General features: G+C 35.0%; 1 protein-coding gene across 3 annotated transcripts; it reads right to left on the reverse strand.

The window, feature by feature from the left end:
* Window positions 1-16,651: 16,651 nt before the first annotated feature.
* LOC140882473 (protein STICHEL-like 2) lies at window positions 16,652-21,794 on the reverse strand. Of its 3 annotated transcripts, XM_073288508.1 has the most exons (10): window positions 21,531-21,794; window positions 21,412-21,460; window positions 21,131-21,211; window positions 19,045-20,774; window positions 18,740-18,959; window positions 18,490-18,672; window positions 18,167-18,382; window positions 17,067-17,601; window positions 16,938-16,995; window positions 16,652-16,836 (listed from the first exon to the last, which is right to left on the reverse strand). In XM_073288508.1, the coding sequence occupies exons 4-10, from the start codon at window positions 20,686-20,688 to the stop codon at window positions 16,759-16,761; spliced, it is 2,934 nt and encodes a 977-aa protein (XP_073144609.1). In that variant the 5' UTR covers window positions 20,689-20,774; window positions 21,131-21,211; window positions 21,412-21,460; window positions 21,531-21,794; the 3' UTR covers window positions 16,652-16,758. The 3 variants fall into 3 exon arrangements, with proteins under 3 accessions (XP_073144609.1, XP_073144608.1, XP_073144610.1); XM_073288507.1 differs by lacking the exon at window positions 21,412-21,460; XM_073288509.1 differs by lacking the exon at window positions 21,531-21,794 and having other exon boundaries at window positions 21,412-21,472.
* Window positions 21,795-23,022: the final 1,228 nt, after the last annotated feature.

The raw sequence follows: 23,022 nt of genomic DNA on the forward strand, positions 1-23,022 counted from the left end.
AAGCGAGCATAAGGTATGCAAGCTTCGGAGATCAATTTATGGTCTCAAACATGTATCAAGAAGTTGGAACCAGAAATTTGATGAAACAATAAAGGACTTTGGTTTCATCAAAAACCCGTAGGAACCGTGCGTATACAAGAAAGTAGTTAAGGATGCTGTGACATTCTTAGTGCTTTACGTTGATGACATCCTACTCATTGGGAATGATGTAGGGATGTTTCAGTCAACAAAGATATGGTTATCAGGTAGATTCTCGATGAAGGACTTGGGTGAGGCGTCCTATATTCTAGGAATACAGATCTATAGAGATAGATCTAAGAAAATGATAGGACTCACTCAAGCAACCTACATCGACACCATATTGAAAAGGTTTTCTATGGATGAGTTCAAGAGAGGACATCTACCTATGTGCCATGGAGTTTCTCTATCCAAGTCTATGTCTCCCAAGACTGACGAAGAGATAGAGAAAATGACACACATACCATATGCGTCAGCCATAGGGAGTATCATGTATGGGATGATATCTACCAGATCGGATGTGGCCTATGCTCTGAGTGTCACGAGCAGATATCAAGCCAATCCCGGTCAAATGCATTGGAAAGCTGTGAAGGATATTCTTAAGTACTTAAGAAGGACTAAGAATGTGTTCATGGTTTATGGGGGAAGAGAATTGAAATTGGAAGGCTATACCGACTCTTGCTTCCAAAGCGACGTGGATGACTCGAAATCAACCTCTGGATTTGTATTCATGCTCAATGGCGGTGCTGCCTCTTGGAAAAGTTCCAAGCAGGACACCACAGCGGATTTCACCACTGAGACAGAATACATTGCAGCATCAGCTGCTGCTAAAGAGGCCGTTTGGATGAGGAATTTCGTCCAAGAGTTGGGGGTCATTCCTGAATCTGTTGGTCCAGTCCCGGTGTACTGTGACAACACTGGTGCCGTTGCTCAGGCAAAGGAACCAAGGTCTCATCAAAGATCCAAACATATACTGAGGAAATACCACATCATCCGGGAGATCGTGGAAAGAGGAGATATCACTGTCGAGAGAGTGGCCTCTGCAGACAATATCGCTGATCCACTTACTAAGCCCTTGCCAGGACCATTATTTGACAAACATCGCGAAGCAATGGGACTACGTAGTATGACTAGTTGGCTTTAAGGCAAGTGGGAGATTGAAAGAGTGGGTGCCCGGTTAGCCAACTTGTGGCTAAGGGATTTTGTGACTCCATGTGTAAACAATCTTTGTTTAATAAAATTTACACTTTTATATTGGAATTTACTTTATCTTTTATCATATTATTATGTTGTGACGTACTATACGATGTTTAGATAAAGACCTTGAATATACTAGAGTGCATGTAAGATGTGATAGTAGAATTGAATGACTATCATAAAACACATCTTATAATCACTGTATATTCTAAATAGTTCCTAGTCAATTGAGCCGTCCGTTAATAAGGATAAGGACCGCTCGAGATTGAGACTAGCATTTGCGATGCCTAGTACCACGTTTCATTGGCATAGAACATAGAGATGTTCAAAGCATGCAAATGGATATTCATATGATGGATGATCGAACTATCCTATTCGAACTTTCCAAGTGGTTATCATTAATTGAGTGGATAAGTACGCGGTTTTGGTTGTACACCATTAGTCCTTACTACTTGAAACATCATGGAGACTCTATATGCTAGTACTGTACTTTGACTCGTTTACCGACTCTATGAGGGTCATCAGGTGTCGAGGTACAGTTACGACACATATAGGAGTCGATGCTTTGTTGTCAAGGATTCACCACACGCTTGCGAGTGTGGATATCCTATGCAATCTGAGGAGATATTAGTGTGACAAATCTCTGGCCAGAGTACATGATGTGCTTTAGGTTACTTGGTTTCCTAGTAGCACATGCGATGTCACTATTTGATTTTCAAGATGCATTGCATAGTTATCGAATCTCGAACGACTCTCGATGTACCAATGGTTGTTGATTCGATCGGGATATATGGATGAAGGGACCGTACTGTATGCTAACCAAAACCTACTGGTTCTTGCAGACACTATTAGTGATACCTAGGGAATCATGGGGTGATGTTGCTAGGCGCTCTTACCATGATTCGATGGGTAAGTCGGAAATTGTTGTTTCGAGTCACAATGAGTTGTGAACCCATGGCTAGCTGTATCCCTGAACCATTGAGGGTTACACAAGTAATGGATTTCTAATCCTCGTTGAGATATTTGAATTTAAAAAGTTAAATTTGGCGAAAGAGAAGTTGGACTTCTTAACTAAAGGGAGTGGAATTTCATAAAATGACATAGGGATGGACATTTTTGGAAATCACTGAATTCGGATTCAGAAAAATTATCTTGACTTTAAAAAGTGCAGAAATGGTTTCTGAGCACATTGGTGAAATCAGTTTATCAATCGGAGTCATGATGAATTTTATATTAATTTTTATAATAACAGGCTTGGCTTGTTGGGCTTAAATTATGACTAATGGGCCCTAAGGAGTTAGTGTCCTATTAGACATATAATTAATCCAGTACAGAAATTATATATATAGTAGAGGTAGGGGATTTCGAAAAAGACAATTCATTCCAAGTTGGAATTTTCGAAAATCTCATATTAATCTAAGTTGGAATTTTCGAATTCCTTCTCCTTTTTGAGAGAATTCAGTCTGTGATTTTTCTGAAAAATTACATTCTGAATTGACTGATCAAATCTGTAAATCTCTTCGATAAACATCTGATTGATTTCTAGTGCAATCAATCAGAGGGTTTCTGTTATCTATTCGTGGACCTAATTCAGGAGTTGATCGAGCAAGTCATCAGTTCCTGGGATTTACAAGAAAAGCAGATTTAATCTGTTGGAGTCCATTAGTCAAGCCATAGCTTGAAGAGGTAAAATATTAATTGTTATTATTATTTTACTTGTAGATTTTAATCGTAAGGATTTGATACCCATGATATGGAATCGTTCCATATCAGAAAAAAAAAATTTAAACTTCCGCTGCTCCGGGTATCAAATCTGACTGATCTAAAAATGTGTTCCAACAATGTGTCTCTTCGGTGCAATATAAGGTGCTCCAAAATGGCTATGAAGTTGGCCCAATCATCCCACAACGTGGCCTTCGTCAAGGAGATCCTCTTTCTCCTTGTCTTTTTCTGCTTTGTACTGAGTGTCTCTTATCTTTTTTACAGGCAGAATCGATGAGAGGCAACATTAATGGGATTAAAGTGGCCCGTTTGGCTTCGGCTATATCTCATCTCATTTTTGCGGATTATAGTTTCTTGTTTTTTCGGGCTACGGAGGAGGAATGCAATCGAGTCAAAAATTGTCTTAGTTTGTATGAGAGGGCATCCGGGCAGATGGTAAATTATTATAAATCTTCTATATCGTTCAGTCCAAATCTGTTAAACAAAACTAAGCATTAAATATGTGAAGATCTTGGGGTGAGATACACTACAGATCATGGGAATTATCTGGGTTTATCGTCTTTGATTGGTCGAAATAAGAGGGAGGTGTTTGCTTTTTCGAAAGAGAAATCTTGGAGGTGTATGCATGGGTGGAGACATAAATGGTTATCATGAGCTGGTAAAGAGATTCTTCTAAAGGCAGTGGTCCAAGCACTACCTGCTTACGTGATGAGTGTATTTCTTCTTCCTTATCTGTATGTGAGGAGTTGGAGTGCATGATAAACTCGTTTTGGTGGGGAAAAACTGGATCAAATCAAAGGGGATTGAGATGGATGAGTTGGGACAAACTAACATATCATAAGTCTGAAGGTGGCTTGGGATTTCGTAAGATTCACTTGTATAATTTGGCACTTTTGTCAAAGCAAAGCTGGAAGCTAGTTACGGAGCCAAATTCTTTAGTAGCTCAAGTCTTCAAACTCGTTATTATCCTTCATCTTCTTTCTTGGAGGCTAATTTAGGAGCTAATTCAAGCAACGTGTGGCGGAGCCTTTTGCCACTAAAGATCTTCTCAGTCGAGGAGTTTGGAGACGCATCGGGTCTGGACATCAGACTTTGATCTGGGACACACCGTGGCTGCCTGATGTGAGTAACCCCTATATAGTCTCAGCTTGTCCGCAAGGGTTACAGCTTAGTACACTAAGCTCTTTGAGATTGTCAGATACTTGTGGTTGGGATGTTGACTTGTTAAATGAGGTGTTTGAGGATAGAGATAAGAATCTTATTCAATCCATTCCTCTGAGCCAGTGGGAGTGTGAAGATAGGTGGATTTGGGGGGCTGATTCTTTGGGGAAGGAGATTTATACGATTAAAAGTGGGTATAAATTTTTGTCCCTTCATCAACCAAATTCTTCACTCGCTGAGGTCAATTGGACTTTGGTTTGGCAGCTTAAAGTTCCCCGTAAAGTTAGAAATTTTCTTTGGCGATCGTTATCACAGTGCCTTCCTACTAGAGGGGCTTTAAGACGAAGGAGAGTTAATATGAAATAATGGTGTCCGATTTTCAATCACGGACCCGAATCTGATATTCATGTTTTGGTTCTCTGCCCGTTTGCTAGAAGTGTTTGATGTTTTTCTTCATGCGGAAGCATTGTGAGAGCAGCTTCTTCATTTCGAGAGTGGTGGATTTCATCCACAGACAACCATCCTTTATCTGATATTGAAAATGCAGCTATGGTTCTATGGGGTATATGGAATGCTCGGAATAATGTTGTGTGGAATGGAAATCTTACACAAGCAACCATAGTATTTCATACAGCAATGGATCATCATGCTTAATGGCTCAAGGCAAATAAGAGACATGAAAACAATAAAACTTCATCTATACAGCAGATATCAACAGCTTGGTGCCCACCACCGACAAGTTTCTTCAAATGCAATGTTGATGCAGCAATATTTACAGATCCTCCTCGGATCGGCGTCAGGTGTATTATCTGTGATTTGTCGGGGGGTGTCATTTCGGATATGTGTGGGAGTCTTCCTGGCTCGTTTTCTTCGATCATAGCAGAAGCCTTAGCCATTCGTGAGGCTCTCAAATGGATTAAGGAGCTTAATCTCTCAAAAGCTATTGTAGGATCTGATGCGCTCGTAGTAGTGGAAGCTTTAAGGTCGACGATTCAGGATGTTTCAAGCTTGGACTTAATTTCAGAATACTATAGTTCTCTCGCTTCAGAACTACACTCTTGTTCCTTTTATTTTGTTTGTACATCAGCGAATCAAACGGCTCATAGCTTAGCTAGGTCGTCGGGTTCTTTGTCTGGTTTTTAAAGGGGGTATTCTCACAGCCTTCTGTTATATCTTTTGTAAAAGTTTGATGGCTATATAGTTTTTTAGCTTCGAAAAAAAAAATTATAGCCTCCGTGTATCAATTGGCCCAATTTCATTAATAATTCATATATATATATATATATATATATATATATATATATATATATAATAAAAAAGAGGTAAGAGAATGGAAATAAAAAATCTAATCCAAACAGTATTTATATAAAAATTCAAATAAAAATAAAAGATCATAAACCATATCATATACATGTTTATCTTGATACATGAGCAAGTATGTGTCTAGCAAGTAAACATATATTCCCAAATCATTATTGGAATAAATATGAGAAATGATTAAAAGTTCGAATATGAGATTGATCAATTATTATGCTTAATACAGTAGCAGAAAAATTAAGAATAGAAGTCGAAGAAACAAAATTTATAATACCAATTATCTACCAAATAGAATCAGGAATGTATGCAATTTGAAGATCGCATAACTTTAAACAAAGGATCATCAATGATTCATATTCCCAAAATACGAACGACATTTCGTGTAGGAAATGGAGGATTTACAAAGAAATTTCATAAACGAAGTACAAACCCAATTGAATTAAAAATAGAAAATATTATATCAATTAATCATAAAAAGAAATCATGAAAAAATTTCAAGATATTTTTTTAGAAAATATTCAAGACAAAATTAAGAAAAGAAAACAATTTATTGCTTCAATAAAACTTAAAGATCCTAATATCACAATCCGTGAAGCACCAAGAAGATGCAACTTGGATGATGTAAAAATATTCGAAAATGAGGTCCAAGAATTACTCAAACTCAGGATAATCAATCCAAGCAAGAGTCCACACTCTTCACCAGCCTTTTATGTCATCAAGAAAGACACTGACAAGAAAATAATGTTAATTGATTATCGGAAAATGAATAATGCAACAATTATGGATGAATATTATATCTCAAACAAAAATGATTTACTATCTTATATAGGAGGATTGAAATATTTCTCCAGTTTAGATTGTAAATCAGGATTCTGATAGATACAGTTAGATTCACAAACACAATTACTTACAGCATTCAGTTGTCCAAAAGGACAATACCAAAGGACAGTATTACCCTTCGAACTTAAACAAGCACCAGGTATTTTCTAAAGGTATATGGATGAATCATTTAAACCATATGTAGATTTTTGTTGTGTCTATATAGATGATATCTTAATTTACTCAAAAACATTAGATCAACATTATAAAGATATCATGACAGTATTAGATATTTGTCATAAAGATGGAATTATATTTTCCGAAAATAAAGCACAATTATATTGTTTAAAACTAAAATAAATTATTTAGGATTACAAATTGAAGACGTAAAACATTGTTTACAACATCATATAATTAAGAAAATTCATGATTTTCCTAGTGAAATCAAAGATAAAGATCAATTAAAAAGATTTTTAGGATTCTTAACATATTCTGAAAATTACATTAAGAAACTAACATAAATAAGAAAACCTCTACAGGCAAAACTCAAACAGGACTATAAATGAAAATGGTCGAAAGAAGATACTAATTACATAGATACAATTAAGAGAAAAATAATTAGTAATCTCACTGAGTTATATTTTCCTTCAAATAAAGATATAATAATTAAAACAGATGCAACAGACGAATATTGGGGAGCATGTTTAAAAGTTTACACATGAGAGAGAAATTTAGAAGAACTTACTAAAATAGCTACCAGGAATAATGAAGAAATATGTAATTATACATCAGGAACTTTTCAAGGCGCACAACTAAATTATCACTCAAATGAAAATGAATTACGAGCTTTAATTTTTACAATTAGAACTTATGAAATTTATCTCATCTTTAAACCATTTTTAGTACGAACAGATAATATGAATTTAACGTATTTTAAATCAAGGAAAATATCAAGAAATGCAGGAAGAAATGCAGCATGGTTAATTTGATGAAAATTGGAATTGAACCACTATCAGTTCGAGATTCAGCATGTCAAAGGAGCATATAATTTATTACCCGATGCATTAACCAGAGAACTTCACCCAAATTATACTATACGTAGTAACGGAATAACAAAAGAGATCCTAAGAGATCCAGAAAATGATTTCGAGTCATCCGAACATTCCTTAGAAAGCATAGGGATATAAATTGATGAAAATAGATTTATATTCAGAAACATAAATTACTTTATGAGTAAAATAATCAATCTCATTTATGATGATTGGTTCGATTCTTGTAAAAGGATCTATAAATGCAATGATACGCATAATAAAATTATCCGAATTACTCATGAAAAGAGTTAAATTACTAACAATTTTATATATATGTATAAATACGTTTTCTTGTGCAGGATATATTCAAGATGGAACAATTAAGTCAATTGAAAGAACAACTGATTGACTTACAGGAAGAAATTCAAGTTCTTCAACAAAAGGAAAAGAATTTAATCAGAAAAACTCAAAGGGCGGAAAATAAAATGACAACCTCGTCATCATCCTCGCGAAAAACACCCATCAAAATGGCAACTCCATTTGACAAAATAATGGAGATGAAAGAAAAACAGTCAGTGGTCACAATCAGCACTGACAACAAAGAAAAAGAAAAAGAAAATGGAAAAGAACCGATAGTCACAGCCATCATCGAAAAAAAAAGGACGTTCAAAAACGCCCTTGAAAAAAGAGATAGAAAGATGGTCAATCAATGACCACAAAAATAAATTTTTGAAAAAACAAATTTTACAGAAAAATTCAAGAATGAGTTCTTTGAATCATTAAACTATTTGAGAATAGTTAAAACATCTGCAAGATTTTGGCTACAAACTTGTGACACACAAAGCATATCCAAAGCAAGAACATTACAAGGAGAACCAGCGCATGAAGTCGCAAGATTTTTCTCAAATGGATTATTAAGTGGATTAAAAGTCAGTCCAAACAATCAAGAGATAGAACTATTTTCCTATCAACTGAGAAATAGTATTATCCAGTTCAAGAAAGCAGTCTTCAAAGACGATCCAGTATTAACATTGAATATTCATTCAACTCTTCTAGATTGGGATAATGAAAATTAATTCTACCAACCAATGGTATAAATTCAATGTCGAAGGAATAAAAAAAAGTTCTTATTCGAAGGATCAAATGAAGAGAAATCAGTCATGGACATCTCAACACTTCCGGAGATAAGAATAAAAACATTAATTGACATGATCTCGAAAACAGAAAAGATTGATGAAAATTCAAAGGTTAAAATAAATTTCGCGTCTAGTAAAATTTAATTAACCACTGGACACAAGGAGCTCATTCAAAAGAAAGATCTAACAATGTTAGCACAATTTGAAGCTCCAATCTATGAATCAAGAGTCGGCATTACAAAAGTGGCTCAACAAATTCTATGTAAAAAACTAGGAACAATGCATTCCACTAACAAATGTGGACATTGTCTACCAATAAAAACAGAAGAAGTAGCTGTCAAGGAAGAAAAACTAATAAAAAAGTGGTCAGATGCCACTAGCGATTCAGACAGTGATACAATGTAAAAATATAATCGTGGACAACACCACGTGTAAAGACGTTCCCTTAGATGTAAAATGAGTTGTCTTCCATTATGTAGTGTCAGGGGCAGTCCCCCCCCTTCGTTCTTATCTTTGTACGCATTTTCTTCACGCCTATAAAAGGAGATACTTGTGGTGTAAATGGACAAGTGAAGTTTGAGTTTCCCTCTCTCTTTTTAAGTTTCTTACGCTCTGGCTCATATAAGACGTATGAAAATTATCAGAAACTAAGAAACATAAAATCAAAAAATAAAAATAAAAAATTTAAGCCTTATGGCAATAAACTAAACAAGCAGGGCATAAGGAGAAAAAAAGTTGGAAGCCAATGATTGAATAGGAGCAGTTGATTGAATAAGGAGGAAGAAGGCTGTTGCTACTTATTTTAAATAGGATCAGTTAAAAATTGTTCCTAAAAATTAAATTAATAGAAGCGATTTTATAAAAAAATCATTTTATACAAACCGTTACTAAAAAGTATTCAATTAGACTGGTTTTCAAACTGCTCTTAAAATTTAAGGTAATAGAAGCGGTTGATAGGAGCAGTTTATACAAAATGATGATAATTGATAAAAGTATTCATTAGGAACACATTTCAAACCACTCCTATAATTTAATACTTTATGAACGGTTTTGTTCAAACCGTTTCTATTGCTAAACATTTATGAACGGTTTTAAAAGTCGCCCTTAAAAAATCGCTCCTGAAAATCAGTTTTTTATATATGTAGACTAAAATCATGCTTATTTAGTTGAATTGGAATACACTAAAAAGGGGACTCGTATATTTAACATCGTCACTTATATTTGATGTCACAAAGAGCTAGGTTGACACGACTCTTAATATCGGTAAGTGAGATCCTACCTATACAGGCACTACATTGGCATACATCTAACGTTTGACATTTATCAATAAATGTGAGGTCCATTATTTTTTTAGTGATCCCATATGTATTGATAAATGATCACTCTTAGATCTATTATGGGGGTAGTGCCTGTAAAGGTAGGTTGAAATTATCCCTTAATATCATTATTTCAACAAAAAAAATCTCTCTAAATAAGGAAGATTGCTGCATTACCAATTATTTTGACAGCTTGAATTAGTGAACCAATTTGCACCGATTCATAGAGATGACAATCTCCTCCAAACCCAATGGATAATATGATATTCTACTTGAATGGAGGAGGACATGGAGGGAGTTTTTGTACCCGATTATATAAATTGATAATCAGGTTTGATGATTTTTGGGTTTGGGGATGGAGTCGGATGTAGTAACATCCTACCCATACCCGTCCCGAATACCCGATTATATATATATATATATGCATATACATTTATGTATTTATTTGTATTAAAAAAATATTAATTCTAATTTACTTTTGTTAAATGTTGGAAGGTCGATTGAACGAATAAAATTATTAGTATAAAGTTAATATTATTTTTAGGATAATGGTATTGTAATAAATTATTTATTATATTTTATTATTTCTTATATGATGTTTAGTTTGTTATATTTAATTTTTTATTATTGTTTTTTAAGAATTTGGTAAATAAGCATATTTTATCGAAATAACTCAAATAAAAAAACAATCGTAGGTATTTGAGTATAAAGCGGCAAGCGCTTTATATATATATATATATATATATATATATGAAAAGAAAAAAAAACATTTTAGTAAATAAAAATTAAACAAATATAAAAGATCTCTTGTTACATGTATATGCTTATAATTATAGTATGAGATGAGAATTAGATAGTTGTTTGAGGAGATTGTTGCATCTTTTATAACATATTTTGTCAAAGAATATATTTCATCGAGCGATCAGATAAAAAGTTTATTTAAATTTAATCCCAATTATAACAATTGAATATAATAGCAAACTCAACCTATTCATTTATAAGAAAATGATATGTCTAAATATGAAAATAAGCTTAGAGAACCGAGCAGAGATCAACATAATTTTTTTTTTTCAAATTATACAAATCAGGTAATCAGAAGATGACAAAAAACCATGAAAATCGAAGATGATGAAAGCTGTTGGATGCAATAATTGTCTTTGCTCGGTCGGGCGATCGAACCATGACACTTGAGTTGCTGTGCGGTTTAAAAGATTTGAGTTGCATCATTACCACCAGCTATAGCTTTTGGTAAAGCGACAAGTATGGGTGATCACGATGTGGTTGGACGGTTTTCTCACTAAATTCAAATCGAATTGTGAAGTACGGTTCGGTTTGAAAAATATTTTTAATCGTGGTTTTTTTTTATGTAAAAGTTGATGTGCGGTTTCAGGCGATTCCGGTTGATTTTAGGCATTAATGCGGTTTTTCTTATGAAGTGAGAGTGGTCGAAAACTTTCAAATAAAAGATAAATTAACAATAACATAGGAACAAAAATTAAGTTGATAATAAGAATATTAAATGAACTTATAATGTATTTCAAATGAAAACATAGTCTAAATTATGTAAAAATAAAAATTATATAAAACAATATTTGAACCATGAAATCTTATAGATCAAAACAATATCGATCACAAGGAAAGAAACAAATGTTTTAGTAAATAGTTGATAAATGTTCCTTATTTCACAAAAATTTGAAGTTTTCAACAAAGTTTCCTTATTTGAACAAAAAAATGTTTTTAAATCTAATAAAATCGGGTTTTATTTACTTTTTGTTTAATGTTAAATATAGAATAAATAATATACAATTAAATTATAAATAGTAAAACACTACGCGGTGTGATCGGTGCGGTTTTTCATTCAAATTATCATTACACTATTATATGTGGTGTGGTTTGATTGTTTATTTTTCAATCACGGTTTTAGTCAAAAAATTGTACATGGCGGTGTGGTGCGGTTCGGCTCGGTTGGTTTGAGCGGATTTTCATAAAGTTTGATCACCCCTAGCGACAAGCGCTCTGTCCTGCAAAACCATTGCTGAATTTAATCGAAAAAGAAAACAAAAAAATACGAAAAATATGAAAGGAATCTGAATGGGGTGAAAATCTAACCATTAAAGTATTCAACAAATCATGATTATCAAAAATGATATAAAAAAAAATTATATAACAATATGTGTTATTTAAAAGTTGTAAAATAAATAAATTATGTGCCTATATTTATTTAAAATTTTACGGTTATTCATTGTGCATCCATCTTCGTTGCCTATGTGCAACACATGTGCATCCTACTAGTTATTTTATTTTATTTATAAAAGTGTGAACCAAGGCCAAAGTTTTTCATTGTAAATTATCGATTTTGTCCTTTGTTTGTACACACTTGATAAATTTATTGAGGATATTTTATTAAAATCAATTATTATGATAAGGTTAAAATTGACAAACCACGTGTATGCTAGATAAGGATCCAGTTTCCTAGAAAATTGAAATACCAAAATACTTGTGTTTTATTTGTTTGTATATAAAGTGGAACCAATGTCAAAGTTTTCTATTGTGTATTGTCAATTTTGTCTTTCGTTTTTTACATTTGATAAATTTAGTGAGGATGTATTTGTAAAATCAATTATTATGATAAGGTCAAAATTGACAAAAACACGTGTGTGATAGATAATGATCCAGTTTTCTAAAAAATTGAAATATCTAAATACTTAGGTTTTATTTGCTTGTAGATAAAGTGAATCCAATGTCAAAGTTTTTCATTGTGTATTGTCAATTATGTCCTTCGTTCGTACACACTTGAGAAATTTAGTGATGATATTTTTGTAAAATCAATTATTATGATAAGGTCAAAATTGAAAAACCATGTGTATGATAGATAAGGATCCAGTTTCCTAGAAAATTGAAACACAAAAATACTTAGGTTTTATTTAGTTGTAGATAAAGTGAATTTATACACGGTTAATTTATATGTATTTTTTATTTTGTCTGGATTTTATATTTTATATAAATTAGGGATCAGTATGGATGATTCATTATGAACAAGATGGGTAGTTCATTTTTGTCTATTCAAATTGCATGCATGAGCAATTTTTGTGAATATGTAGATATACAATTTTGATATGATGTCCACCCATCGTGTCCACTACCATGCCTACCAATGAGGTGACACTCACCTATTGGATGTGATAAAATATACATCTAATAGTTGAGTGACACCTCAATGATGGGCACGAAAGTGGGCACAGTGGGTGGACAACATATCAAAACTCTTTATATATATATATATATACATATATATATATATATATACATATATATATATATATATATATAAAAGTTTGATACCCTTCAATGTTATGGTCCATCATTTTATTCAATGTTAAATTTACTCTAATTTATTTAAGTTCGTTATTCAAGGAAAGAAATTTATTATCATAAATTTAACAACACGATGTACATTGATATACAAATAATAGAAAACGATAACAACGCAAGAATAGAGATTGCAGATAATGAATGCTATTATTGTAAAGAAATATTTTCAGCATAAAAAGAGGGGACTAAAAAGAGAGAGGGAGAGACCGTCCAACAAAAAAATAATCATATTTTTAATCCTTACCTATTGGAACTTGATTTTATTCCTTTCAAACATATTAGAACTCTATTTTGAGATATTTAAAGGGATTTTTTAGGGGAAAATATGAATAGAAAATCCCGAGAACAAAATATTTTGGGCGTTAGAGATCAATTGGCAGCTAGGGCAAAGAGAAAGAAAATTTCAACGAGATTCACGCTAAGATTTTTCATTATCTATCTTCTTGAATATAATTTTTTATAGATTTGAATATTGATTTATATCTTTCTTTTGAATTGAGGAGGTATTTTATCATTGAATAAGGCCACGATAGTGCTAACTATATTTGATATTTGGTTTTGATTCAATGAACATAATACAAGTTAATTCTAAATCTGTAGTGACCCTACCCAGATTACCATCTAGCCAAAGTCTTAAACATGCAATAACAATAATTAGAAAACTTAATCAGAGTTACTACATAAATTAAGTCAACATACTAAACCAACGAAAAACAACTGGTAAATATAATCCAAAATGAATAGCAATAAATTCCAAGCTTAATCTAGAAACCACTGATGACCCTTGCTACAGGCCCTGATCACCAACTAACCACTGATCTCGCTTCTGGTCCACTTGCAAAGCTGCCCCGTCGAATGAGTGTCAAAGAAACACAACGTGACGTGAGCAACTACGCTCAGAACTTAAAGCACGAGTATACAAACCTAGTATAATGCATGCATATGACTGGATACTGGGTATCACAGTTTATGCTCAGTCTGGGCCCAATGAGTATGTAGTAATGTCTGGAGTCAACTCCGTTTGGTACATCCACACACTCATCCGAACCATTATAGCGTCAGCCTCCGTCAACACGGCGTCTCCTGGTGTCAGACAATATAACAAGGAATATAGGGTTGAGTGACCTACTACAAAGGCTATCTCGAATGAGACTCAGCTCAACATGAATATTGCAGCATAATATATCAAAGCTGTAAAACATGTATATATCATGACACATAATATGCAACATATAAACATGCATACTCGTTGGGTATCTCATTCAGTACTTAGGTACCTCAAGCACTAGCTTAGATGTAAGAGTATCTACAGTCCAAGCCTACAAATCAATAATTATCATATCACTAATACTAGTCTATAAGTGTTAACTAAGTTAATAGATATTTCCTAATACTAATAAAGATCTAGGAATATACCTGCGTCCGTCGTCAGTTCAATGATTTCGAAGGTCTTGACCCAATGACAGCTCCGCTACAAGCACCATAGAACCTCGATAATGCTCGACCCTCGAGTATAAGGCTAGAACCCTAAGAATATATACTTACACAATCAAACACATCCAAACACACACTAATTGTGATGATCTCGTCGCCTTATTATAGGAAAAAGTTTGGAATCTTCGAACTCGCATGTCTTCCACGTGTCGAACTGCCCTATTCGGAAGCTCCGATCCTACCCTTCGGACGTTCCGATCTCATGCATGCAATTTGATGATACCAAAAATTTACCTCGAGTTCAGTCTGGTAGAGAAGATCTCCAAATCTCTCACGAAGCGGGTTGGGTCGGGCGTGACGTCAGTCTGCACAGACAGAAACTTTGTTAGGGGGAGCCGAATGTGTTTTCGGCGTGATCCCTCCGATGCCTATGTCAGTGCTCAGAAGATGAAGAGAGCAAAAAGGAGAGAACAAAGGTGTGTGAATATGTGAGCAAGAGTGAATGTGTAAAATCATAAACAATACCTGTATTTATAGGGGCTAGAGGGGTGAATTATCTTGTTGCAGTAGAATTATTGTTAGGGCAAAATTCTACCTAAGGTAGGAGACTAAAGTAGGTAGGACTCATTCATCATGTCGGCTAGGACTCTTGGGCCGACTTAATAATTGATCATATCTCGAATTTGACATAGCTTACCTTATCTGTTAAAGATCCTCAGATATTTTTCGATATCTAAATTCTCGTATATTGGGCCCGGGTCGGGCCTCCGCATTACCGAGTCAGGGCTCGGCCCAATGTGCTCATCAGTTAGGGCTTAAACCATAAAAATTACCTTTTTGTATTAACTGAGCTTTTATCCGGCATGGGCCTTGTCCTATGATGGAACTGTGGTGACTTTTGGATTATCTCCCTTGGACATGAATTATCGGGTTCGGGTCGGACCAGACCCAAATATTTTTGGGGGCATCACAATTGCATGTCAAAACGCTAGCGACGCGTCACTAGTGCGTATGGCCTAACTCTTCGAAAGTTCCGATCTCTCGTTCGGTGGTTCCGATCTCACCCTTATAATTTTGAACTGCATCGTTTGGTCCGAACTCTTCGGATCTTCCAATCTTCCGTTGGTTCATGTTCGGACCTTCCGAATTACCCGAGTTAACTTTGATTCTTAGACCATTTTCTAACATTCCGGAGTCGATTTATTGGTTCGATTAATCATATTAAAATTTTAATCATGTTTATTCATTTAAGTTTGTAAAATGAAATTCGGTTAATACAAAATCTTATTATTATAATTTTTTTTATTCCAACTAACCTTCCACCATATAGGTCTTGAGCTATGTTCTTTTCGTGCATTAAATTTAAATTTAATGTTTAAACAATATTGTATGCTACCAGCATGCCAATTGTCCCGAGCAATGTTTTTAAAATTGGACTGGACCGACCAGTTCGATCGGAAATCGATCATTGATTCGATCTGGAACACCTTCAAAAACTATTTTAACGGTTCAATCGCTCAGAACCGGTCAAGAACCGATTAAAACCGGTCGAACCGGTCAAAACCGGTCGAACCGGCCAAAAACCGGTCCCAAGAACCGGCCGAAAAGCCAGTTGAACCGATTTTTCGATTTTTTTTAAAAAAAAATTAGTTTTTTTTAAAATTTTAAAATATTAATTTAATATTTTATTATATATAATGATTATTTGGAATTTGTACTTCATTAAAAATATTATTTTAGTATTATTATAGCTTTTTTAATTAATTAATTAATTTTTAAAAAAATATATATAACTATCATTAATTTGAATATATTTTATATAGTTATTTATTTTTTAAACTATGATAAACATATTTTTGTCTATTTATATACATCTTTTATGTTTTTAAAATTTAAAAGATATTATTAATTATATTATATTATATAAACGATTTTCCGGTCCGACCGTCCAATTAAAACGATCCGACCGGTTGGATCATTTTTTCAAGATCAACCAGTTCGATCATCGATCCAGTTATGAAAAGATTGGTCCCGAGAACCAAAATTTATAAATTATGCCGCGTTTTGCTGTCTCCAGAACCCCAACAAAAACAAAGGCAACAAATCTTCGAATTTCTATGGATTGCATTAAAGGGAACAAATCTCTGAGTTATTTACAGCACTCACACAAAATTTACTAGACAATTTGAGCAAATGCTGTAATGCATGTGAAAAGAAGAGTGATTGCAAAAAGATTTATGATGAAACTTTGCAGCTGCACAGGCTACAATCCACCAGGCACTCGTTCCGCCGTTGATGTCTCAGCTGCCACACCTGAACAATCATTTCATTTCTCCGGTCATTTATCAAAATTCTAGCACAAAAACGAAGATTTTCGCACAAAAACGAAGATTTTCGCAAAAACTGATCGTTACCTTACGGAAAGGGAATGTGGCCGCACTCCAACAAGGCAACTTCCAAGGCTTCCTTGATCTGCAAACAACGTATACAAGTTGCATTAAAGAATCACTTTTCGGTATAAAGTCTTCAAGATTGACGTATACCTTAGCAGAATATCTGGCTTCAAGGTCATTGAATCCAGGCATCCGCCGTTGATTTCCTTGTTCACAGGATCACCTCTCATTCGATTATTTCTTTCAGTGCTATGAAGCAATGCTCTCTGCGGCGTGGGCGTATCTACACCAATGCTGAGAGCATTTCCATCAGTGTTCCGTATGGTCTTCACCGTCTCTTCTCCATGGCATGTATGAGATCGAGACTCACACTCATGCGAACACATCTCAGCACACTTACTGCTAGGTCTGATTACTGGAGCCGAATCAAAACTTTCTGAAGGATTACTTCCACTTTCTGCTGAGAACTCTGACCTAAGATGCACTCTACGTGAGCAACTGAAAAGGCTGAAAGGTGGCTTCTTGAACGTCACATATTTGTTAGCAGCATTATTGGCAAGATTTATCCTCAGTTCTACATTATAACCGAGCAAATGCTGAAGCGCACTAGCGATCATTTTCCATGACTTTTCAGTCTTACGTACATATTTAGGATTATTAAACTCCAACTCCGCCACTGCTACGCCTGGAATAGGACACAAGTTTTGGTCATGAATCCTCATTAATTGTCATTCATGTACGGTAATGGACAAGTTAGCGACCTTGCTGGACCATTTGACAAAAGGGTATTAACAAGATCGGATAAGCTTGAGCTACAATTCAGAGACAGAAGATACTTAGTTGTAGTTGCTCACTCCAAGTAAAATATAAAACGTGTCACAGATCTTGAATACTCTCTTTGAAAGTTACCAAACTTGAGCTTGTTTGAGGTCCACCAACTATAGTTATATATTTTAATACATTTTCACATCAAAACCAAATGGTTAAAATTAACTTGAAATTAATATCGAAGACACAAAAATTCATCTTCATCGAGCATAATGCCGCAGATGCCTAGAGATAAATACCCAAGACCAACTTACTGTAACAAACGGCATTGTGCACCAAAGATTTTGTTCTGCCGACCTCAATACTCTGATACTACATTCAAACACTTGTCACAAAGGCAGTGTCTTACGAGAGATAGGTCAACAATAGTTGTACATTATAGTATTATGGAACTGGACACGGTATATGATTAAATAACTTGCCTTGGGGGTTGAGACGAACAGACACAAGCTTTCCCCGATTTTGGAGGAATTTTTTAAAAGAACTGGGCCGACACATTCTAGTGGCTCTCCTCCAAACCAACTCCAATGTTACCCCACCATCCCATGTCCCCGTTTTCCCAGATTCAGCATTTCCACATGTAGATGTCACAAGATGCTTCAAGCACTCGCCATTTGACGACGTACTGCAGAAATCACCTACAAAGTGGAACATGGTTGAAGTAGTGATGTTATGTACCTTTCTGGATACATGAGTGGCTTGCCCCAAATTTACTAGTAAAAAATGGGTTTCTACTATTTTTCACCTTGTGGGTGTAGTGCTCTATGGCTCAATCTTGGAATACCCTCATTGTATGGCATGTCGGCTGAACTTAATTGTAGAAGAGCTGCAGTGAGCCATGTTGTCTGGTTCTTGGACATTCTTAACTGTTTCTCAGCTTCCGAGAGTATTTTTAGTGCGTGGCTTAATTGTTGCATGTCAGCATCAGCTGTAGCACATATTGAATCTTTTAGACTAAAATCAGCATTCATCAAACAGAATACAACAAAACTTACAGTTATGCATGTCAAAAAGCTTCCTTTTGACTTCCGATACACCTACAGGGCATCTGCCTGCAAGAATATCCATTATGAGATTTGCCAACTGTGATACAAGTTGCAATGGATCTATCCGCAATCCCATTAACTCTCTGGCTCGTTTGACTGTATTTGAAGCATCAGATGATAATGCCAGATACAACAAATCCAGCAACTCATCATCAGAGACAACTCCATTCTGAGCCACCAAACTTGAAGTTAGACTGGAATCCCAACTGGGTGTAGAAAAAATAATCAACAAATTAAATAATTAAAATACTCACTGCTTCATAAACCAGTGACACCGTGATCTTCTTTCCAAGCAAACTCAACTGATCAAGCATCATCTCTGCTTCCCGCAGTGAACCATTTGATTTAGTAGCAACTAAGTTTAGTGCATCCCGATCAAATTCAAGACCTTCCTTTGCACATATTTTCTCTAACCTGATGGCGATGTCAACATCTTTTAGCTTCTGAAAATGGTATTTCTGAGATTTAGTTATCGCACAACGAGGCAGCTTATCAAGTTCAGGAGTAACCATAATGAAAACAACTTGTCGAGGAAGCTCCTCGAGCTTGTTCATTATGGTTGCCCATGTTTCCCCTCGCAACAAGTGGCACTCATCTATAATATAAACCTTAAATCGTGAGAAAACTGGAGGGATATCTGCATCCTTAATAAGAATCCGTAACTTTTCTGCTCTGTTGATTTTTGCAGAGTCCACTTCCCTGACATCCGGACTCTTTCCAGATAAGAATAATACACAGTCATGGCACAAGCCACAGGGTTTATCAAAGTCAGGAGAGAGACAATTCAGCGCAGCAGCAAATATCCTTGAAGCAGATGTTTTACCTATTCCACGTGGACCATGAAACAGATACGAGGAAGCTATCCAACCTTGAGAGATGGCATTCAAGAGAGACCTTGTCACCATGTTTTGCCCCACCATGTCATTGAATGATTTTGGAAGAAACTTTTGACAGAGATTCCTAGGACTTTCCCGATACCGGGGAAAATCTTCGCTCTTGCGCTTCCAATCCAGGTTCTCTTCAGTTGATAGTGCTTGCCCTGAATTTCCCAACAAAAGAATTTGTTCTTCCACTTCATGAGGAACATTAGAATCTCTAAGTTTCAAGGTCCTTGACCAACAGCTGTTAATCCCACATCCTTGATGACCAAACTCCATTACACCACCATCTTTATTTCCAACTAACGACCTTCGGTGCCTCAAAACTTCCCTCTTGTGATCACTAACAGCAAAGCACTGACAACTTACAAGATCCACAATATCATCACCATCTGTCACTCTAGACAAATTTTCACGCTTCCTACGCCAGCATTTCCTCATTGAGCCTCCAAACCTTTTCTTTTCTGCTTGCTTGGATCCTACTTCAGGTTCATCATGTGAACCCCCACCTTCGGCACAGTAACTGGATGGTGTTCTACACTCCAATTCCAATTCTTTGTCTCTGCAGTTTTTGCAGTAAATTTCACTCAATGTTGTGCTCTTATACCCAATTTCCAGGCTCAAAGAACTAGCATCTGAGCCATCAACACACGTGGACTTTTCGGTTGTCAATCCTGTGTTTTCAATCAAGTCTCCTAAAGTGTCTCGAGAGATTAATCTTGAATCACGGCGTCTTATACCACTATACAGCTCATCATCACTCACATGTCGTTCCTCCCCGACGAACAACCTCGATCTTCTCAATCCAGAAAGACTGCTATCGATATTGCCTACATTATGGCCAATTTCAACTCCCAAAACAATGGGATTACCTGAATTCTTTTCCCAATTAATGCTGTCAACCAGGGAAGATAATTTGCTCATAGAGTTAGTGGATGGATCCCGCAGAGACCTCACTCTCCTAAGTGCTATCAGTGCTCTTGATATAGGAACATCAACAGAATGCCGCCGTCCATCCATTTCTCAAACAAAGCAAATAAATTTTCTAACTGAATGTGGAACTTTTATTATAGGAACGAACCACCTAAATAAATCACAAAGTCAACCTGCAATGCACGAAAAACAGGCACTCAAAAAGTAATTCTCTTAACTTGAATCATTTTCTTTCCCCGTCCCCAAAACAGGTATCAAGAAGTGGGTAAAAAAGGGAGAAAAAAATGACGTGGTTGGCAATAAATGGAAGAAAAAAAGAAAGAAAGATTTCACAAAACATGTGTATTATACATTTGGCTTCACATTGATTAAAGCAAATGCTGTTGGCCTTCAGATATTATGAACTTTAATTTAGCACTTCCATCTACCAAAAACAATATAATAAGCCACAACTTTAAGCAATTTCTAACAAAGAATACTGAAATAACCATCCAAATAAAAATAAAAAAAGCAATACGAAGTCACATACAAGAAATGAAGCACATTGTATCGCCTTTTCTCAGCGAATAACACGGCAAAAGTTGAAAATTCCAGCGGCCACCATTTTCACCTGAAAATTAGCACAGAAAACGTCAAGCCAAAACTTACCAAAACACACTCACCCACACACAAAAGGATAAACAAAACAGGCATAAACAAATGCAATTTTTTTATATTAAAAAATCCCAACTTCAACATCCCTCTCACTTTAAAAACATAAAAAAAAAAACCCAATCTCGAAATTCCAAAAAAAAAAACATAAACAAATACCAGCAAGTACTTCTCATTTACTAATACATTCTTGACCAGTATTAAACTCCTGCATTCCCAAAAAACAAGGTGAAAAAATGACAAGTTTGAAAAATATGCAAGAGCCCAAAACATTAAACCTGCAAATCCATAGAACAAGCAGCACACAGGTTGTCCTCTTCCCATTTAAATACTCGAGAAACCTCAAGATTCAAACCCAAACCGAGATTTTAGGCAGACCCACCAAGAAAAGACTCTAAATTTATCCAGAGATGGTACAGTGAAGTCTAACACACACACGATACATACAGTCACTAGCCCCAAAAAGAACACTGGCCTACGCAATTTTCTCGGGGCTGGAGCCGGAGATGGTGGCATGTGGTTCAGCAGTAAATGTTATTAATGAGAAATGGCGATACACGCCATATTTCATTAAGATTCTTATTAATTGTTTCTTATTTTTTCATTCGAAAACGAAAATATTTAAAGATATATATTATTTTCATCTTGTCACATTTGCTGTTCTTTTTCTGCACTTTGGCAGAGTTTTTGGAAGTTTTTTGTGTTATTTTTTTTAGTTTCTTTCTTCATATTCCCCCTTTTGGTTTCTAGGGGTAGTTTCGGGATTTCGGCACTGACAGTTGCAGTTAGTTAGGTTAGGTTGGCAGTGGAAAAGGAGCCGCTTCACGTGGTGGCGCGTGGAAACACGCTGGATGATCATATTCATTTATAGTTTATTTACTATACTGTTCAATTTTTGTTTTTTTGAAATAAATCATTAGCTGAATGTTTTTTTAAGGGAGAATTTGTGATAAATGTCTCGTAGCAAATTCGAATTCATTCTCAGTCTCCGTTTCAGACATTATTTGTTCTCAATCTCTGACAAAAGCCTGCTCTTTGTTTGAACTCCCTATTTGGGTAAGTTTACAAAAATGCCCCTAAAATGATTTATGAAAAAAAAAAACAGGATTGTTCCACTGTAATCGTTATTTTTCCTATGTTTCTTCTTCTTGATTCTCCTCTCCCGAATCTTTTCTTCTCTCAATCTTAAACGTTTAATCCATCAACCAAAGTCGCAGATCTGTGTTTACTCGGGTAATGTTGAAGATCTACATTGACGTGGGTTGAGGGAATTTCCCATCTTTGTGCTGAAACGGAAATTTTCACATATTTGCAGGTTAGTTTTTAGATTAGAAATCTTATAAATTTGGAGTGAATAAATTATTGTCACGGCTTGATGTATGACTTACAAATTTAAAATGTTGAATTGATGGAATTGTTTGAGATTTTTTATTATTATAGAGGTGGTGTTGAATTTCCGGGCATCGCGTTTGTTTTACAGATTAGCTTACTAATATCAATTTTCACGTTTGTTGCTGGGAATGCAGTTCATTTCACGAGTTTTTGTGATAGATTAGCTTATATTTCGTATTGTTCTCGATTATAATGTTTTAATTCTTAATTTTGGGGTTTTAGTTCTATACTATTACATTTATACTGTGATTTAATTTAGTAGACTTAAAATCTAGTATTCTGAATTTGAAATTTTGTACTGTTTATGTGTAATATATGATGAAAGAATATATTATTACTTCGATTTATTGTATTGAAGAGCATTCCCCTTTTGTAGTT

The sequence above is a fragment of the Henckelia pumila genome, chromosome 2, assembly GCF_033568475.1.
Source record: "Henckelia pumila isolate YLH828 chromosome 2, ASM3356847v2, whole genome shotgun sequence".
NCBI lineage: Eukaryota > Viridiplantae > Streptophyta > Magnoliopsida > Lamiales > Gesneriaceae > Henckelia > Henckelia pumila.